Here is a 20962-nt window from a genome sequence, read left to right on the forward strand (position 1 = left end):
GCATTAATTAGTTTCCTAGTAAGCTCAATTCTACTGGAACACTAAGTTTTTACATCAGCATCACAAAACTTCCCAACCGCAAACTAGATGAACCAATAAGTAAGTTTAGGTGAGGAATATTATAAGATATTAGTGTGCTCTGAGGTTGTTAATCATCCAATAATGTACAACACATGAGTTAGATTAAGTTTTGGAAGTGGATACTTTTAATTCAATCATTATGTGACTGTTGTAGTAACATCTACTTTATTGCAATTATACAGAAGAATAAATTGAAAGTAATTATATCATTGAATGAATATTATGTGCGTGTGCAGAATTCTGAGTTACAATAAACAAAATGATCGCTGAGCTGTACATGTCAACAGATATCAATCATTGTAACGGTCTTGAGCCTTCCTTGGTGAAATTTTTTCAATACAAGGGTAGAAAAACACTCGAGTGCAGGAATTTTTGGAACCATGTTCATGCAAAGTAATTAAATTGGTGGAATAGCAATGGTTTTTAACCTTATACCAATTGTGACAAAAGTTTAAAACTTTCAATGATGATGTTTTTTTGTTCCTAAAAGACATGTTTGAGACAGTAATGTTTTCTAAGATGTATCATAGGTTCGGTAGAGTAATATTAAATAATGTAAATATTTAATTGAAGGCATGGAATGATACCAATCATAATTATTTCATAAAAATCTGTCCTGTTACAAAAGTAATTAAGGTAGTATTAATAACTGAAAAATGTTGTATGCTAAGTTAGCTAATGAGAAAACTTAGCCAGGTTTCATGTGATGAGCTACAAAAATATTTGGTGCCTTTGAATCTCCCCATTGTGCACTTCATAGTAATTTCAACAATAGTATAGAGTCTTAATTAAATTCGGCTTATGTAAAAAGATGATAGTTAATCAACTCATTAATTCATCTAGCTAATTGACAAGTATTATCACTAATATCATCGGTCTTCTGTGCAAAAAGGTTTATTGGTGAAATTGAAGTACTGCAATTTAATGTATGTGTTGATTGATCAAGTTTTATTATACCTTGCTAAACTACCTGAGGGGGAATTAGACCAGCTTGCTTGACTAACTTTCTTGACTAATTATAGGCATCATCCTGAAATTAAATTAACTGGGTGTTAAACTGTAATCAAAACCATTAGGGGAAGTCTCTATTTTAATGTTTCTGGCAAGTAAAGCATAACAATGACTTTTACATGGAATTATCAATTATTTTTCGGCCATTATTTTTCCATGCTATGTTTCAGGTAATTGCTACCCTTACTGATGACTGCTGTTAAACTGTCTTGATTTCTTTCTAGCAATACCTGTAAATACAGCAGTGAGTTCCAACCAGCAAGCTTCTACTCATCAATTGCAGACACCACCAGGTGTCCAAACCTCTCAACTAGTTAAAATGAAGTTAGAAGGTGGATCACAAGCCTTAACTGGTGTTCAGCAGAGAATCACCATGCCTGCTGGTTTTGCACAGTTAGTACAAACACCTACTGGGCGGCACATCCTTCTGACATCCTCACCCCAAATGGTTCAGCCTTTGATGCAGGGTACTGCTACTGTTGTATCATCACCTGGTCTTGTGGGAAAAGATTCGCAGACTGTATCAGCATCACTAGCTCGTGTAGGAACAACCACTGGTTAGTAGGATAAAGAGGACATCTTTTATGGCAATTTTTTGCAAACTTTTTGATATCTTTTGTGAAAGCTACATTTCCTATTGCTGGATATCTGTGTTAGTGTTGTTAGTTATTGATAAGTTACCATAATAATAAACCTAAATTCTAGTTTTGGTAGGCTAGAACTCATCTCGGACTAAGCCCCAAGGCATATGAAATTCACACACATTTGGGGCATAGAGACAAGTTGCTTTTTCTGTGGCATTTTTAGTTTCCAACTCAGTTTTATTGTCCAGGAAATTGCATTCCATTTAATTTGTCAATGGGTATTTCCTGAGGTTTGAACTTGAGACTCTCTATTTGTTTTCATTTTGTCTACCCACTATTATAATAATACAAACTAGTAAGGCTATTAACAATAATTATTCAGTGTAAGTTCTCGGAAGAATTTATGGCAAAAAATTAATTTTGAAATTATTGTCTCCACGCAGTTTTTTTGCTTGGACCCACCTCTAAGATTTATGGTTATACTTAATTATCATAAGTGGAAATGGGGAAAACTAAGAAGCCATGTAGCTTTGGCATTCCTAAACATTTTTGTTCATTTTCACCTAATATCCGACAAACATTTTTCAGATTTGAATATATGATTTACACTAATTTAGAATATTGAACCCATTGTTAAAGGGTAGATATTCTCTGAAAGGTGTTCCATTTATCGTAAATATTTTCTGCCTTCTTTGTACCATTATGATAAGAGATAATCATATGGTGCTCTTTGTCGTAATGCAGATATGTGAGAAGTATTTAATTCATCGAGTTTAAAGGTGATTTAAAATGTAATGTTATGGAATTCAGCCATGATGAGGAAATGAATATTATTATTGAAAATGTGATTCCACTAGGAATAGAAAATAAAAAATGAATTAAATTACTGCAAAGGCCATTTAAGGCCAAAATGGTAATGAATGGAATTGTGTGACCATTGATCATACTTATGAATAGATAGCTCAATCCCTGATTTATCATTGAAAAGATGAGTTTTTCTTATGTGTAACTTAAGTGGTCTGAATATTTGCCAATGTTTGATGTTTTTGTTGAAAAAAGTCACCGATTGTCTTAATTCTGAGGTACAGTAAAAAATGTTCATTTCTCATGGTTATGCTGTAAATGATAACTTATCACTTGGGCTTATGGGTAAATTTTGAGATTTTTGCACCCAAATATTGTCTGTAAAACAGATAAATAGAATAATTCTCCCACTAACATTGTCATGTTTATACCCTTAATATTTTAAAATTATTCTGTGTAGCTTTTGTTCACAAAGTATAATGGTTCAATTTTTTAGCACGCACTGGCTTAACTGTAATCTTGATTTTAGAGGACAATTTCTGAAATGGGAACCCCTTACTATCCATTATTTATGGTATTAATTCTTTTAAGGGAGTTGGTTGAAAACAGAAGCGCACACACAGAAAAAATAATTTAGGTCAGGTCTAAAAAAATGTGTCCTGGATTCTTAAACTTAAACTTGATGCTCACCCAGTATACCATACATAAAATTCACTTATTGTTTGTCTTTCCGTGTATTGGTGGTGATTTTCAATTAAGCTGTCACCATATTGTTGTTTGTATGTGAATCATAAATGTGAGTGCTTTCTGTGAGGTGTTTAAGGAAGTGTCTGATCACTTACCTTGTGAAAAACAGAAAGTAGAGAAAAGAGTGGCATTTACCAACCAGTCAGTTGAAATAATTGATTTGGGTGACATAGCCACAACAGTTGCTTAATTTACCAATGTAATGCATTTTCTTTTTCCTGGATACCATCACACTCTTGCCATTCCTCCTCGTAATTTTTTTAATAATTAGACAGGCAGGTACCAGAACTCTCTATATCAGACTGTTACCTTGATGTCAGATACCTGTAGTATTATAATGGGGGAAAATTACCAGCTAAGGTCTTCTAAGTGTTGCAGAATGTGCAGTGATTTGGATGTTAACAATTTTTGTGCATAAATTTTCCATAAATTCCATTTCCTTGCATAAAGCCATCTCTAGTTTGCAAATTTTGTAGTGTTAAAATCATCAGTGGAGATATTATATGTGCCTAAATTTGCTCTATGATTAGAAGATGGCAAAAGAAATACTTGTATTATTTACACTGTAGCAATGCAATTTACAGAAATTTTAGTTAACTGTTTTTTACAATCTGAAATTGGTGTATTTTGGGATGCATTGTCGTTGAAGATGTTTTTGACCTAGTTCCCATGTCCAATGGAGCATTTGCAATCGACATGAAATGGAAAAAACTTCCCTGATATTGATGCAGCAGTTTCCGGAAGCTGCAATATTAGCCCTAAAAAAACCTGTATTGATAAATTATCTATGCGATCATTATTCAGGAATAGAATAAGGTTAATAACAGTGCAAATTATATTAAAATCAGCAAGTAATTTTATTTTTAGTGGAGTTTAAACTAGGGGGCACAGTAGGAAATCAATTTTTGTCCTATGTGAAGCTTCATGTTGGTTCCAGGTGTTTATTGCTAGGGATAGCTCATCCATTCCCTCACTGGATGACCTATAGAATGGTTTTTCCGACACACTCCTTACTCAAGCTGTTGCACTCTCGGTATATCTTGCCTTTTGCTTGTCTAGGATGAGAGTATCAATTTACTACCAAGCATTACCAGAGCTTTCTAAATCTAGACTTCGAAAGGAAAGTCATTCATATAAATGGTATTTGTCAAAAGAGAATTTGAGAATTGTTATTGAGATTTTGTTGCAGAATATCAGATAATTGTGAAAGATGTTATTGAATTTTTGACAATATTATATATCATGCTTCCTGATTGTCTATATCTAATGGAATGTAGTGCTAAGGTTACATTAAAAAGAATCTAAGAAAAGTAATGCTTGGATCAAAACATCCGTTATTCTAGAAAGAAATGTCTAGGCTTTGATAGTGAATTAAAATAAATCCTGTTTAGTTGGTGAATTTTTACCAGAGGAAATCTTGAGTACAGCTGTATTCTTCATGTAAAAGATTAACGTATTTCAAAGTGAAGTTAGAAAGCAATATTTTTGCATGTGTGTGACAATTGAAGTTAATGTGCATAGTGGTGGATAAGTGTTGAAGTCATTCAACCAGTTCAAAAAATATAAGTGGTCAGTAGTTGCTGTTGACCAGGGTTTCTTGTACAATGTATAAATGGCTTTTTTATGTGAAATGGAAGACAATCATCGATTTTTTTCAATTGTGGGACAAAAATGAATGTAAGGCATATTATAAAAAAAATTCATTGTCAATTTATAAATTTTTATAGCAAAAGAAATTGAATCAAATTTGGAAATGTTATTTTCATGATGCCTATGTAGTTACTTTTAAGTTAAGTTTTAATTTTATCCATTTCACAGTTGTGACAGCTAGTGGGCAGAGGCTGACAGTCCTTTCAAAACCTACCACTGGATCACAGGCCCTTAACCCTACCTCTGTGAATCTTGGGAAAACAATTTCAAATGTTCGGCCTGTAATGCGAGTACCACCTCTGATCAACAACAGTTCACAGCAGGTATTAAATCATTGCATTTTTATTTGTATAAGTTTTTTGTGTATCATTATTTATTAAATATTGTTTAATTATATTGTCTCTCTGCATTTTACTTGGAAGTTGCGCTAGCCTCCTTGGAAAATTGTATTCCTATCTTTAAACCAGTAATGTAATTCTCATATTAACTATGAATGTATGCTTAATATTTTCCTGGCTTTGAAAGCATGTAATAATCTTAATCATTTCATCATGATTTGACCACAAAGTAAATATTGTTAAAAAATTTCAAATCTGATAAAATTACTCATAAGCTGGTTTTTATAATGCGAGGCTTTCAGCTGAATAATATTTTCCAACATTGTAGGTGATTTGTATTTAAGCATGCTGTCTGATTCTTTTCCGACAGCTTACTGTGTAAAATTGCTTTTTGATCAGAGAGGTTCATGCTAAGTCATGGTCACAAACATAAGCCATGCCATACGTATGATAGTTTATTTTTGCCTTTATTTGGACAAGTCTTGATTGAGTACATTCTCTACTTGTATAAATTTACTTTTTTAGTTAATTTTTTACGAATTATTTTACAAGGCATGGATTTGCTCTAATGTTGATGTGGATATATTAATATGTCACGAAGTACAAGTACAATAAGTCATTTGCTACGTGATCATTTTATTATTCCTAAGTGTTTTATCGGTTTGCATTGCTACAAAGAAAGCTAATACTGTTCAGTATGATGATAAATAAAAAAAAGAAACAAAATGGTGTTTCCTTAAAGAAAAATTCTTTGTAAAATCTGCTCTTTCTTGCTTTCCATATGAGAGATGGCGTACAGACATGTGATCAAATATATGGGTAGACACAGGCAGCCGTACTATGACAGAGGAGATAACTTATTTTCCAACATTCGTTTGAGGTTTATGTTGAGGTGTATTGTGAAGATAATGTCCTCTGTTTTGCTCAAGGGGAATTGGTTAGTTTCTTCCTTGGAATAGGGTGGATGAAGTTAAGGCCTAATTATATATCACTTTTTATGCAGAAAATTACTCATCTTAATCCTAAAATGGCGACAAAAATACTTAAAAGAAAAACAGGTAAAGATTTGGTAAATTATCTGTTATTACTATGCAATGACAATGGTTTTTCAGACAGAGTTGACAAGGAGAGAGTGCATGTGTTTGTGGGAGAGATCTACTGATTTCAAATTCTGATGACAGTGAAATTGTGCCTTGGAAATATTTCTCCAATGGAGGTGTCAAGTTTATTTACCTTTTTACTTTCTTTTTACATTTTTTCTCTCTTTCCATGCTAATTATGTCCTTTCTTTACTTGCTTTCATTTCCAGATATTTTTATTCTGTACTCCATTGAGATGATTCATTTAATTTGGAAGTAATTGAAAGAAACAATAGTCATATATTTGTTCAAATCCATTAATCCAAGATGTGTGATAATTTAAAAATGCTAAAATTCAGAAGAATTAAATAAATGTCACTAGATGTCTTCAGTGTTTCATTCACTAAATTCAGTTAGCAAAGCATATCATGTTGAAAAAAATGTAGTTATTCATGTTGAGTTTTATTTATAAAATATTGGCTTAATTTTTATCTCTGATTTCAGGAGTCATCAGATCATGTGGCTGTGAATCCTACCAGCAGTTCCAACCACACCCCATCTCATTCCCCAGCAGTTAACCCTAATAAGCTTTCTGCGGTTTCAACATTGGCAGCTGCTCTCACCCATGCAGCCTCCCCAACTATTCTGTCTCCAGGCATTATGGATTTCTTTTCTCAGACTGAAACAAAACTTGTGGAGAGAAGAAAGAGACACGAGCTGGCTGTTCGAAGCCAATCCCTATTCTACCTGGTAGGCTCAACTAAATACTAATTTCTTTAATGAAAATGTTTTTTAATTTGTTTACAAATTATGATATTTGTATTTATTTGAATGAGAAAAGATAGTAATTTCATATGTTTTATAAAGTAAAAATGTTTTTATAATATGATCCAGTTTGATCTGGCCTTAAACCTCTAATATTCTGTTGGTTGCTGGCCACAATCATTAAATTTTTTATTATTAATTCAGTGATTTCCTCTCCTTGCCTTGGGATTGTTGAAGGGCTTGTACTTTCTGGTGAAAATCCTATGGAGGAATGCCTTAGAAAACCCCTCGGTTATCTCACAAAAGAGTGATGACATAATTTGTGTGAGTTCTGGAAACTATGGGACTTGGCCTTCTGGGCTGTGTCATAACCTATAGCAGGATAGGATCCTGCCTTGCGAGGATAGACTTTCATAGTTGTCACCATACAAAATCCTCACAAAGCAGGATAAACCTGGTAGACTATGTAATAATTATAAATCAGTGATTGTAAGGCTTTTATCTGCATCTATGTAGTAATTTGGAAGGTATTACTAAAATGTGAGATCTTGGGTGATTCCATTGGGCTCTCTTGTTGTATTTCATAGGCACTTAAATTTTCAGTAGTACTGGCATAGAAAAATGATAATAATTATTTTCATACAAAACTTCATAATATCGTCCCCTCTTTTTTTGATGAATAGGTTTTTAATATGCTGAATATTTATTATTGGCCAGAATTGACTATTTTAAAACTTGAAGTACGAGGGTCATCCGGAAAGTAGTACCCGTTCGTGAAATAAAGAGACAAAAGTAAATATTGACAAACATAAAAAATTTTATTTGAAAGAGGATACTTTAAACTACTTCTCAACATAATCTCCAAGCAAATTAAGGCATTTGTCATAACGTGTGACAAGTTTCTGTATTCCTGCTGCATAGTCCTTCGCCGCCAGCTCATTGAGATACGCGAGGGACCCATCTTGCACAAATTTTTGCATAATGCAGATGGTGTTTAACAATTTCATGAACAATTGTTCGAGAAACATTGGGAAAATGCTCACAGATGTCATCAATTGTGACGCGCCGATCGTTCCTCACGAATTCGTCAACTGAGCTCACCAGTTGGTCTGTAATGACAGACGGTCTCCCCGAACGCTCATCGTCGTGTGTGTTCCCCCTCCCCATGTTGAAGTTGCGACACCACCGCCGAACAGACGACTCGTCCATTACATTGTCTCCATACACCTCCTTTAATTGGCGATGAATATCACATGGGCGAACGTTTCTTGCATTGAGGAATTTAATCACTGCCCTCACTTCACAACTGGCGGCGTTCTCAATTTTTTTAAACATTGTAAACAATCACAGAAACAACACAGGCAATGCTAGCGTCACGCAACTTGGCTCAGAGAAGGCAGACAAGCCACTGAAGCTATCTGACCTCGTCCAGCGGCTACTCGCATCGTCAGCACTTCATACGGCACGAACGGGTACTACTTTCCGGATGACCCTCGTATTTGCATCTAAATATGTCTGGTTTTTATTCATTTTCTTGAGAATTCATTTGAGCTGGGGAAGGGTATATTTTTCATCACTTTTGTTAAATTGAATATTTATTTTCAAAAAAATACTTTAATATAACTTCAATTAAAAAGTATGGCACTAATAAAATGTATATTCATCGATATGTCAACTTCCTTTCAGGGTATGAAAGTATTGGTAACTTTTTAATTCTGATTCCATGATCGTTTTTTCTGGTTTTTAATGACTTTTTAGATTATTATTTTATTTTAATATTTTTTGTGTTTTCTTCCACTGTAAATCTTGATTTTGAGGTTCATGCATAATGTAACCATGTGTAGAATTGTAATTCAAAATTTTTTTACAAAACCTCAGCTTATGCAGTGGTTTAATTTATGCACAAGTTTGATGCCCACTTTGTTACTAAGAAGGTAAAGGCCTCATTGAGATGGGAACTATTGTTGCTCAATTGTGATTTACCCATTGTGATGCCTCTATTTTCAACAGTAATTGAATCTAGTGAGCACCATGATATAGTCAGTGGAATATTTTGCAAGGTTTTTTAGTCATATTTATCAAGTTTTACTATACGAATTAAAGAAATGGATTAAGTATTTTTCATTTCTTGTTTTTCATAATTTTTATTTTTTTACAGCCTGACCTTGAAGAAAAACTCCAAAAGGAGAGGAAGGAAAAATTATCTAGAATTACCCGCTTCAATGGTCGTCGTTGTGAAGCATATCCCATTTATGGTGCTGACCTGGTGGATGCTGTAAAGTTGATGCAATTGGAATCCAAAGGAAAATCAGTTAGTAGGTGGAAAGGTGAAGGGTACACACACTGTCAGAATGCCTTAAAGGAAGAAGACATCTTATTGCGTAAATTCCCTTGGGGGAGCTCCCATGCGCTCAAGAATACCCTGCACACTCCAGGTCAGCTGGTGGAAAAGTTGATACCTATCTTTACCAGGTGAGTGCTTCTTTCTCTTACTTATTGCTTTTTTTCTGATTGCAGCCAAACCGAAAACCAAGTTTCAATTGATGTGCTTTGTACTCAAATAATAAATGAGAAATAGGAGAGTATTACTTATTTTGCATGAAAAACTCATAGCAATTCTTTCAGTGTTGTATATTGCTATTTCCCTTCAGGTGTTTTAAAGTTAGTACATTTTATTCTTCCATTCAGCAAGGTAATTAAATCTTGTTAAGTGGTAGTTCAGTGAGGTATTATAAATAACTTCTTTTTGTATAGTCCTTGATAATGGAAGTGAGTCATGAAAATCCTAATGAGGTATTGTGTTAACTTGATTGAATGACATTGTTGAGGTTTTCTTGGCCTAAAATAAAGATACAACTTCCCTAAAGACAAGTGTGAGGTTAAATCATTATTTTAGATATGTTTGATTCTTGAAACTCTGATCATACTTATTTATTGAAGTAAGCTTGAACCTATATTTAATAGAATTGATTTTTTTCTGAAGAAATCATGTAAAATTGTCAATTGTGATTCTATTTTATCAGAAACGATAAATTCAAGGTGTTAATTTGATTGTTTTAACTATGCACAGATTTGTGATGTGTGTGCCATCAGCCGCTGCCCCAATGCCAAAGCTACATGTTTCTCATCCTCACCCATCTCATCTCTGGGAGGAGCAGAGGAATGAAGCCTTGCTCCACCATCAACTTACTTCTCGCTGTGACATTCTCCATCCTGTAGCTAGTGCAATGGTTACCCAATTCCCTGATCCAAGACTTATTCAATATGACTGTGGTAAGTTACTTAAAGTGTATGATATTTAAATTGTGTAATTTTTTTATTTGAAAATATAAGTAAAGTTTAAAATGCTGATCCAATTGTGGTTATTTTTACTTTAGGTAAACTGCAGGTGCTAGACCGACTCCTTCGGCAATTGAAAGCAGGCCACCACAGAGCATTAATTTTTACACAAATGACCAGAATGTTGGATGTTTTGGAAGCATTTCTTAATTACCATGGTATTGTGTATTTAAGGTTGGATGGCACCACTCGTGTGGATCAGAGACAGGTAATTTCCTATATGTAAATAAATGTACAGAAAGTTGTAGCTTTTTGAAAAATTTTCAGCGATGAACCTTTGGGTTAATTTATAGGATGAAGTTAGAGCTCAAGTAATACTAAATCCTAAGGCATGTGAAATTCACCCAATAGTTGAGAGGTTAGTTCCTTTCTATATTCTGTATGTGCTAGGAAGATTTAATTTCTGAAAAATTATGCAATTTAGTTGAAGCTTGGGGTTTTCTAAGCCGTTGAGGGTCAAGCCCAGTTTCTTATGTTCTTGTAATAAAGTAAACATGTCACAAATAATAGCTGCATTGAAAAAAATCTTGAGAATATATAAAGTTGCTTACAATACTCAATATAGTGTTCCTTTTCATTGAAAAAACCAAGAAGCTTGAGTTCTGGCATTTGGAAGTATTGTGTCAGTCAATTTACATTCAGACGGAGTTAAATGATGTACAAGTTGCCCAAAGTCCTTTTAAAAAGTCTTTAAATATTTTACAATAAATACCAGTAACTATCTACCAGCCTAAATATCTAGTGCCAGTAGCCATGGTATGTATATTTGAATGAAAACTTACATATTTGGTATATTTAACCATTTTGGCATGTGTCTTGCGGTAAAGAAAACTTTGAATAATTTTACAGAATCGATTAAAAATCAAAAAGTGTCTGCAAACTGGTAGTTTTTGGGGAATAACCCTTTTCTATATGTTGAACTTGCACAAATTTTTTGTACTGTAGAAACAGTAAGGTATAAGCAAAAAATTGGCTTACTGTTTTGTCTAATAGTAACCAGGTTGATAGGAGACCTCTTAACTGCAAATCACTCAGTGGAAAATTGCTTAGACGGCTTTAAAATTACCTCCATTATTCATTAGGAACATAACTTATTTTGCTATGACTTTATATCATATCTGTAAATCCCTAAATTATGCAACTGCACCCCTTAAGTGATGTATTATATCTTTGAAACTTAACTACTCAAGACAAGCATTTTGTGCTGAGGAGATAACGTGTGTCCTAATTATATACTGTAGAATGCTCAAGTAATATTGCTGCTTGAATTCACCCATGGTGAATTTTTATGGGCTATTTGGGATTGTAGACTAGATAGAAAGTGTAGAAGTCCTATTTAATCAATTTGTATGACAGCGCTATCAATGTCATGGGAGTATGATCTCATTGCTGCTAAGTAGAGCTGTGTCCTCAGTTCTCCTTATTATTTCATCAGATTAATGAAGGCAAGGTAAAATGTTGCATCAATGATATTATTTTAAACTTAATTAAATTTCATGTTCATGTTGTTCGATACTATTCCTGTCATCTTTTTGCCTCCTCACTGCATGGCATGCCATGTGTCCAAATAAACTACTTCTCACAAGCCATGGAATGAAAACATGCTTGGGAATGTGAAATTATTTTAAATTAATGATTAAGTAAATTATACCAGGTCGTAACCCTAATTCCATGGTCCTGAGAAACCATTCAATACGTGCATCAAAATCTATGTCAGTATGTAGCAGGTTGTGAGGAACTTGGAAATTATTTAGTTGAACTCGCTTTAGTTTTGAGGAAACTTATTCTGCAAAATGAGGAACACCTTTATATATAATTCATTTGATCATATTATTAACAAAATCTTAAATTTGAACCATGCCATTTTATATATTATTGTCTCAAAATGACATTACAAAAACACCAAACTATTTTGTGTAAACTATATTTGTGAGATATTTATATTGACAGGCATTTTTCTCATTTCTAAAGATTACGACTTACTAGGAAGTAATTGAATTTCTGCATCACCTAATCGGTGGATCACTGTCATAGTGTTCTCACTTTTGCAGTGATGCTAGAAAAAATTAGCAATAAGCAGGCTGATCTCATGTGATATATTTGACTTCCTCTAGCTTGTTGCTTACACAATCCAGTAATAATATTTAACCATGTTTCTAGTAGGTAATGCATTGATAGTTATATTCATTCAAAGTCCAACTTAGAATATTTGGAGAAATTATTTTCACATCTCTGGATATATATATTTATGACTAAAGTCCTGTGACAACTTATAGAAGACCTTTTGGTTGGATAGTTCAGTGCATGGTTTGTAAAAATTGTTTGATTGCCTTAAATCCAAGGCTCTCAATAAAACTGTCACCAAGTTTTACTTTGATTGAATCTAACTCCAAATATTCAAGTGTGACCAATAATTAAGAAGGTTATGATCTGAAATCTGGACACCTTTTAAGGAAATACTTTCTGTACTTAAACTTCTAATGCTTCTTTAATGGTATTTGAGAAATATTATTTTAGTTTCCCTCTCTAAAAAAGTCATAGCCAGTGCCTTATGTAGCTGTAAATATATATTAATTTGAAAACATTGACCGAATGCTCAGCACATCATCAATGAGACACTAGAAGTTTAAGTGATATTAAGCCATGTATACTAAATATTTGTGATCTTCATGTTGGATCTATGAGATGAAGAGGTTCTGGTAGGGAGGTAGGCTGTGTCAAGTAGACCATATTCTACTGTTCTTTTGAGTCAAAGAATTCATTTCCTTGTTGAGCTTGGGTGTCTACTGATAATTTGCGCTTCAGATAGTAGTAGTGGGTGCAATTATGCTTGCCCATTCATTCCTCAGTGTGCTCAGCACAGCTGATAATTCTGTGTGTGGCAAGAAGAATTGCTGTCTTACTTAAGATTTTATTTCTCCCAAGGGCAAGTATTTTCTTGCTCTATAATTTTAAAGTGGTACCTCTTGAGGAACAATTTTTCATAGTGTAAAATCCATTCATCTTGACCAGGATTCTAACCTGGATCTCTTGATGTCCTGTCATTCCTTTTAAACTCTTGAAGTTTTAGGGGCTTTAGAGGAACAAGATATTATGCTGATATACCTTATATACACTCACAGATAATTGTTTGTGCAGAGCCATAGTCCACGAGGTTAAGCCCAAATTTTGATAAAAGATTGTTTTACCTTATACAATTACAAAGAAGCTGCGGGATATGCCACGACAGTAACTGTGAACTGAGTCGTCATAAATTATGTTTGCTCCTAATAGGAGTGGCATTTTGCAATTTAAGTTTTTTGATTACCGGTTTTAGGAGTTTTTAACTGTTTTCTCATGCAGGAAATAAGAACTGTTTTCCATAATACATGGAGTCAAGTTTTCATGGTTTATGAAAGATTCATTTGCAAAAAAGATTTGTGAAATTGAATGACGGTTCAATTTAGTAAAGATATAAAGAAAATGTTTGGAGAGACTGTAATATGGTGCAGAGAGGTGTGTGAAAGGAAATTGTAATTGTCGAGGCAAGATGATAGTTTAAATTGAAGTTTTTTGAATTTGGGTATGAGGTAGAATGGAGCAAATAATTTGGATAGAAAGGGAAACAAGCAAGGGAGTTTTCAAATCGTCAGTTCAAGAGGAAATTGATGGGTGAAATCATAAAAAGTGGATGGAGGAAATATTAAAAGGTAGTTTGATGTTTAAGGCATGATGGAAGGGAGGGAGGTTAAAAAGGAAGCAGAGTTGAGGATGAAAGAGAAAAGGCTTTTTGGAACAGCATGAATGCAGGCGGAAATAAAAAAGAAATAGAGTAGACTATAACTGAAGGGCAATCAAAAGATGTTTATGTACAGTAGATAATATTCATAATGAACAGCCAAAGCCATACCTCTAATCTCTGAGATACCTTAAATATAAATTTATGAATGTATAGCAAAAAATACTTTTTTGCTTATTTCTCGACTTAAATTTGCCCATAAGTTAAGGATTTTAGTTGAAAATTTCTTTTGTTGCTTCAAAACCAAATTTATTAATTAAGTTTTCTTCCTCTGCAATGTTGAGTCATGAGGTGCTTTACTAAGATGATTGTGCATGGATCATGTGAAAACTTGTTATGCTGTTCATTTCTAATGGGCTAACATTTTTTTACAGCTATTGATGGAGCGCTTCAATGCTGACAAAAGAATATTTGTCTTCATCTTATCTACTCGATCTGGGGGTATTGGGGTGAATCTAACTGGGGCAGACACTGTGATTTTTTATGATAGTGACTGGAATCCTACCATGGATGCTCAAGCTCAAGATAGATGCCATCGAATAGGTCAGACCAGAGATGTCCACATTTACAGGTAGGTGGTATATATTTTCTGGTCCACAAGTTAGGATGGCAATAATTTTTAAATGTTTACACGTTACATAAATCTACAAAACATTTTGGCATGTCTAATAAATCTAGGATTGCAGGCCCTAAGGAAATGCTATTTTGCTCAAGTAGTTTCCTAATTCCCACCCAATTAAACAATATAATTTAAATATATTTGTTGTATTCACATGTATACTCCATAAAAAGATCCCTGTATCCTGGGAAGTAGTTGAAAAACAAACAAAATTGGTTTTTGAAAACATTCGTGACGGGTATCATCCAAGTTCATGGGTATCATGAGAAATCTTATTGACAAAATTTTCAAACTCACTTTTACCGGGTATCTTGAAGAGGAATTAAAAGACTTCTGTGTGTATTAATTTTTACCATGCCTACTTCTTCTCAGATATCACTTCTGTTAAAGGGTGAGCATCTCATGAGTTTAATTTTCTCCCTTCTCTCTCTCTCTCTCTCTGCACTTTTCCCAAGTTCACAGTGTAGATGAGTTTGCCTTGTCTTTGCTACCTGAGCCATTGGGCATAGAATGAGACCAGGGGGAGGAGAGGTTTTTTGTTTGTTGTCCAAGGTTATGGGGCATGATAGAGGATTGAAGGAAGCATATTCCAATTGCCTCATCATTGAGCAATGGCCAGTAAAATTTCTATGGGCTAGATAACTTTTTGATTATGCAGATTTGACAGAAGACCAAATGTTTGTCATAATCTCTTGGCATCTGACACAGAGGGTGGGTTGTTACAGTGCCATCACTGTCCCAGGAAGAATAAATGTGAATGTCAGAGAATGTGGGAGGAGATGAATGTGAGTTCATGATTGTATAGCGGCCCTCATTATATAACATTCTGTGATTACAGAATTGTGCCAATAACTATACATGGAGTGCTTGAATTTGTGTTCTGCATGAGCTTTGCTACCAACCATTTTCTGCATTTCTGTGCATCTACCATTGTTATTGGAGTATTTTAGGCGAATGCAAATTTTTACTTCTGCAGTTGGAGTTTGAATGCATTTATCATGTAACTCAGGGATCTCCTGTTTGGGGAATCAAGTTTATGATGTAGGTTTTTAAGAAGCTTTTGGTTCACTTTACTATTGAAAAGTCGCCTAGCAATCATGACCATCTTTAAATTAATCTGATGGGGCATAATGTTCTTTGATGTAAAAGCAAAAGCAATACTTTGCATTTATTTACACCTTTACTTTCAGGCTTGTGAGTGAAATGACTGTGGAAGAGAATATTCTCAAGAAGGCCAATCAAAAGCGGATGTTGGGTGACTTGGCTATTGAGGGGGGTAATTTTACCACTGCATATTTCAAAAGCGTATGTATCTCTAATTTTTCTCTTTTTCAATGACAAGAAGTTTCATATTGTTTTCTAGACAGTACTTGTTTTGATTAAGCTGAAGTCTATTTAATTTTGGTCCAGTGAACTTGTCTTATATTGGGAAATAATATTTCTTGCAGACAACTATTCAAGACCTTTTCAATGTTGATGTTGGTGAAAATGATGCTTCTAAGCGAATGGCAGAGGTCCTGGAAAGAGATGCCCTCAAGGAAAAGAAAGTCCAAATTGATAACAAGGAAGATGGATCCGTAAGTAACAAAACCAGCCATTCAAATAATGTCTCTCAATGTTTGCCCTGTTGATTATGAACATTCAGGGATTTCTTGGGATTATAAACTATTGCTAACAGAATTAAATTTCAATATTGAATTTAGTTTCCTAGGTAACCTAGGGAGAGCATTTTAAATGTGCTAATCATCTATGTCACATTGGCCTGAACCTTAATGTTAGAATCTGGTTTTCTCTGCTTGCACGGGTTTAAAATCACAATCACCAAAAAATAAGCATGTAATGGGGTAAAAATGTTTTGAGTTGCATGGTTCTCAGTGTACACGGACATTTTCTGGATGAATTAACTGTTAAAGAGCGTCACTGCATTGGTAATTTAGGGCACTCATTTAAACAAATGAGCACCAGGAGTTGAATGCAAATAATGGATTAATAGTTAGGCTAGTGAGTGTACCTCAGTTTTCAGATGAAACCATGAAATAAATTGCTTGTGAACACTCACAATGGTCAACAGAAGAAGACAATTGGATTGTAAATGTCATTTGATATCAATTGCTGTTTTTCATTGCATGATCCATTGAAAGATGTTTACTGCAATTTTTTTCACAAATGGGTTGTATTGAAATATATAGTAAACTCTCAATTATCTATGCTACTCTATTTCCAGCCCCTTGAAATGTTAATAAATAAAATTGCAGTCTTGAAGATAACTAAATGCTCTGAAAATTTGATATACTGTTTAAAATACAAGTTTTTTATGCCTCATTATTCTTAAAAGTTTTTAATTTCACATATGTAAAAGTTGTAAATAGAATTTGTTGTTTTAATATTTTTGTACTATTCATACTTTTCCATTATCATTGCCATTGCATTCATTAGCCATGAGAATACATATTCTCATTTAAGGCTAGTAAATACATAGCTGTACTCAAATAACTAAGTAACTATCTACACTGCATTATTTTCATGAGTATCATATGGTGAATATGAATCTAAATCATCAATCATTGTATGATATTTTTCTGTGGCCAATCATTCCTTTTTTTCATTTCTTCCTGGTTATGTGATAAGTTCAGCTTTATAATGAAAATGCATTCTCATATTCCTTTTTTTTTATAGTTCTTGAAATTTATAATATCTCCCTTGTCTAAATGGCCGAAACACTCTGGCTGGCTAAATGGCTGAATAAATTAACTATCAATTGCAAAAAAAACTAATTAATAACAATGAATGGAAAAGGAGAGTTACTGTTTATATCATGATCATATTTTTCACGTATATGGGTTACCCATGTTTTTCGATTATTCGTGCTTCATCATGGAGATTATCATTAACATGGATAATTAAGAGTTTATTGAACTAATATATAATTAAATCTTATGTATATATGTGGTAAAACTGGGTAATTTTCTGTAAAAATTTGGTCATTATTCCTAGCAAGAATTAAGTTTTACGAAAAAGCTGGTAAGCAGGTTATTCCCAAGACTTTTTTCTATGCCCCTTGTAGAAGTTCCTTCGGCCATTATTAATGGGGTTTAATGGGTAAAATTCTGCAAGTATATAACATAGCTCTTCATTGAAATTAGGTTTTATGTTAATGCTTAAAGAAAATCAACTAGAATGAATATCATAATAATGGCATAACATTGCTCAAAAAATTTTGCTCAAGTTTCTTATTATTGTTAATTCTGATTGAAATCTATAAAATTAATTTCATTTTGCTGTTCCAGCATGTTGGCAAGGATGAAAAGCTTGCCCTTGGTGCCTTGGAATCAGCCTTAGCTGCAGCAGAAGATGAAACGGATGTACAAGCTGCCCGAACAGCAAAGGCTGAAGCTGCAGCAGATCTTGCAGAATTTGATGAGAGCATTCCATTAGAAGAAGGTGCAGCCCAGATTGAGCAAGGGGAGGAGATGAGCAAGGCTGAAATGGAAATACAAAATATAATATCTCAAGTAGGTATCTTGAAAAATGGCTTTAAGTATTACATGTATGCCCAATAAAACTTCCCCCTAAAAACTTATGTATAGATCTATCCTTAAATTTGTTTATATATAGTAACCTTAAAAAGTTGGAGTTATCGCATGTTGTTTTAAGGGTTATTATATTTAGTTATTTTTTATCATCCTGAAACATAAGAATATTGTTTACGAATGGTATGCTTAGCTTTTTTAATTTTGAGTTTCTAGTTCTGCTGGATATATTCTAGGGTCAATGTCCTTTCTAGTAAAAGACTATATTAAAGCAGTATTGTGGGTCAAATACAATTTTCAGTGTTGTGATCTATGGTGGGTAATTATGTAGACTGAACATCTGAATTGTCTGCGTTATTACAAGGCAATGCAAACAACTGGCACTGATAACTGTTATAAAATATGTTATGGTGGCTTTAAAACATCTCAATCAGGCATCATAAAAAACTCATTTTTTTGCCAAGAATTGTGCCTATATTTCTACAACTTTTTGATAGAAGAATGGGCGAGTAGTTGGAATCCTTATCCATCAGAACCATTTTAATTTGGCTACAATCTTCGTGAAAGTTCTAAAATATAATTGATTTCTTGTGGGACTGTATGTTTCTTGCTATTATTAATTTATTTCTCGATTAATCCTGTTTCTTTAGTGCTGTGCTCTCTTGGATTATTTGCTTACTCTTTATAGTTGTCAATTAAATTTATTAGGGTCTTGTAGTAATTTATGGCTGTGCCTCAATGGAACTAGAATATATATGTAGGAGTCTGTAAAGTTGAAAATGTAAGACCCGTAGCCTTTCAGTAACTTTAGGGGTATAATGTTTATTTTATCATGAATTAAATATATTAATAATTAATTATATGGGTGAATTAATTAGTTTTGAAATTGCTTCAGTTATGTTAGACCTTGAATAATGGTAACTGAGTGTCATTAACAATTTTAATAGCCAATCAGTAAGACATGTGAGATTGAAAACTAGCAAAGCACCAATTCTGTAGACAGCTGAAGAAATTATATTAATTTTTGTAAAAGAGAAGTTTAAAAATCTTAATTAGATGCGATGAAAAATCATTTTGTTCAAGTTTTCATTGAGTGGAGATTCTTTAAAAGAGATTAGGAATACATGTAACAAGTGGTGGTACATTAGGAAAGAAAATTCGTTTTTTAATTAATTGTTTTTCTTCTACAGAGGATCATTCCAAATGCCTACGGGCAAAGGCTGTGTGGAAATTATCTAACTGTTCACATAACTACACGTAGCACTAGTCTTTACATGGATTATTTGAGGAAAAAAATGGAATCTAAAGCCAAGGAATGCTGGTTGAAATTAGGAAAAGAGGGGCTTATAAGAAACTTCTAGCCCAAGTGTGGGGAATGAGGAAACAATTTTAATTGGACTTCCTTTAAATGTAGTCATAATAATTACTGAAGTCATCCATAATTCCTCTCATCACCAGTAATTATTCTTTCCCAAAATAAAACTTAGCTTTTGATTATTTATCCATCCTATTGATAAATTCCACCATCGATCGCTTATTTATATTTAAAAACTCATTAAATTAAAGGTAGAAATAGTTTTTTAATTTATTCATGAACACTATGATATAGGGTAGCATGCTAGCCAAGTGAGAAAAGGGTAGGATAGGAAAAGGGAAAGATTGTTGGATTGGAGGAAGGATGAGTGCTATCTTGAAAGGTTTATTGTGGTTTTGGGTGTGATGTTTTCTTTTGTTAGGAGATGCAAAGAAATATATTGTTGTTCATTGTGCCCATTCAAAACTTACCTTAAATGGTCGGCTACCTAATAATTTGTATTTTCCAGTTATTCCTGTTAGGTTCTATTTAATTAGAAAAAAGATAAAGGAAAATTTAGAAGAGATTTAGAAAAGAATTTGGCTTTAGAAGATAACAGGCTTGTTTTTGTGGTTTAATGAAATAATTGTTGTTGTTTGGCCGTTCCTTACTATCCACAACTGTGAAAAATAAAAGTCTTGAAATTAATAGAAAATTGGTTTTGTTTATATTCCAGCTAACACCGTTGGAAAGGTATGCCATGAAGTATTTAGAAGAGTCAGATGCATGGTCAGCGGAGCAGTTGGCTGCAGCTGAAGCTGAGATTGAACAGCAGAAGAGAGAGTGGGAGCTGGGAAGGTTGCGTGCTCTGCAGGAAGAAGAGGAACGGCGGGCATGTTCCACAGATGATGAGATGATCACATTCTCCCGTGAAGATGCTGATAATCAGGTCATTAAAAAAGCAAGGGGTGGAACTAGGGGGAGGGGCAGGGGTGGTAGGAGGGGCAGGGGTGGTAGAGGGAGGGGACAGGATGGTGGGAATGTTGGGCATGGTGCAAATGGTGCTGCGAGTAATTCCAGTGATAGTGATGAGGAGTCGAGGTCATCTTCAAGTGGTAATTCAAGTGATAGTCATAGTAGTGGAGACAGAGAGATGGATGATGCTGACTCACAGGGTGACTTGAAAAATGGTTGTGATTGGGCAAACTCATCATCTTGGATGAAAAATCATGTGAGTCGGGATAGCCCAAGGACGCGATCACGTGGAACAGTTAAGATAAATTTGTGGACATTAGATGTGAGCCCAATACTACCGGGTGTGAAGCCAGTGTCACCAGCAAGGG

At 34.0% G+C, this 20962-nt stretch overlaps 1 protein-coding gene across 5 annotated transcripts in view; it reads left to right on the forward strand.

Annotated features, from left to right (window-relative positions):
- The window catches only part of dom (domino helicase), a 122915-nt gene that overhangs the window by 42593 nt on the left and 59360 nt on the right, over window positions 1–20962 (forward strand). For all 5 annotated transcript variants that reach the window (XM_071590519.1, XM_071590518.1, XM_071590521.1 and 2 more), the window contains 11 exons: window positions 1317–1649; window positions 5046–5200; window positions 6799–7044; window positions 9218–9531; window positions 10130–10332; window positions 10437–10606; window positions 14551–14747; window positions 15986–16100; window positions 16244–16372; window positions 18083–18307; window positions 20356–20568. In XM_071590519.1, the coding sequence (XP_071446620.1) occupies window positions 1317–1649; window positions 5046–5200; window positions 6799–7044; window positions 9218–9531; window positions 10130–10332; window positions 10437–10606; window positions 14551–14747; window positions 15986–16100; window positions 16244–16372; window positions 18083–18307; window positions 20356–20568 (2300 nt within the window). The remainder of the gene's footprint in view (window positions 1–1316; window positions 1650–5045; window positions 5201–6798; window positions 7045–9217; window positions 9532–10129; window positions 10333–10436; window positions 10607–14550; window positions 14748–15985; window positions 16101–16243; window positions 16373–18082; window positions 18308–20355; window positions 20569–20962) is intronic.

The sequence above is a fragment of the Hetaerina americana genome, unplaced genomic scaffold (genome assembly GCF_022747635.1).
Source record: "Hetaerina americana unplaced genomic scaffold, ioHetAmer1.1.p SCAF_4, whole genome shotgun sequence".
Taxonomy (NCBI): Eukaryota; Metazoa; Arthropoda; class Insecta; order Odonata; family Calopterygidae; genus Hetaerina; species Hetaerina americana.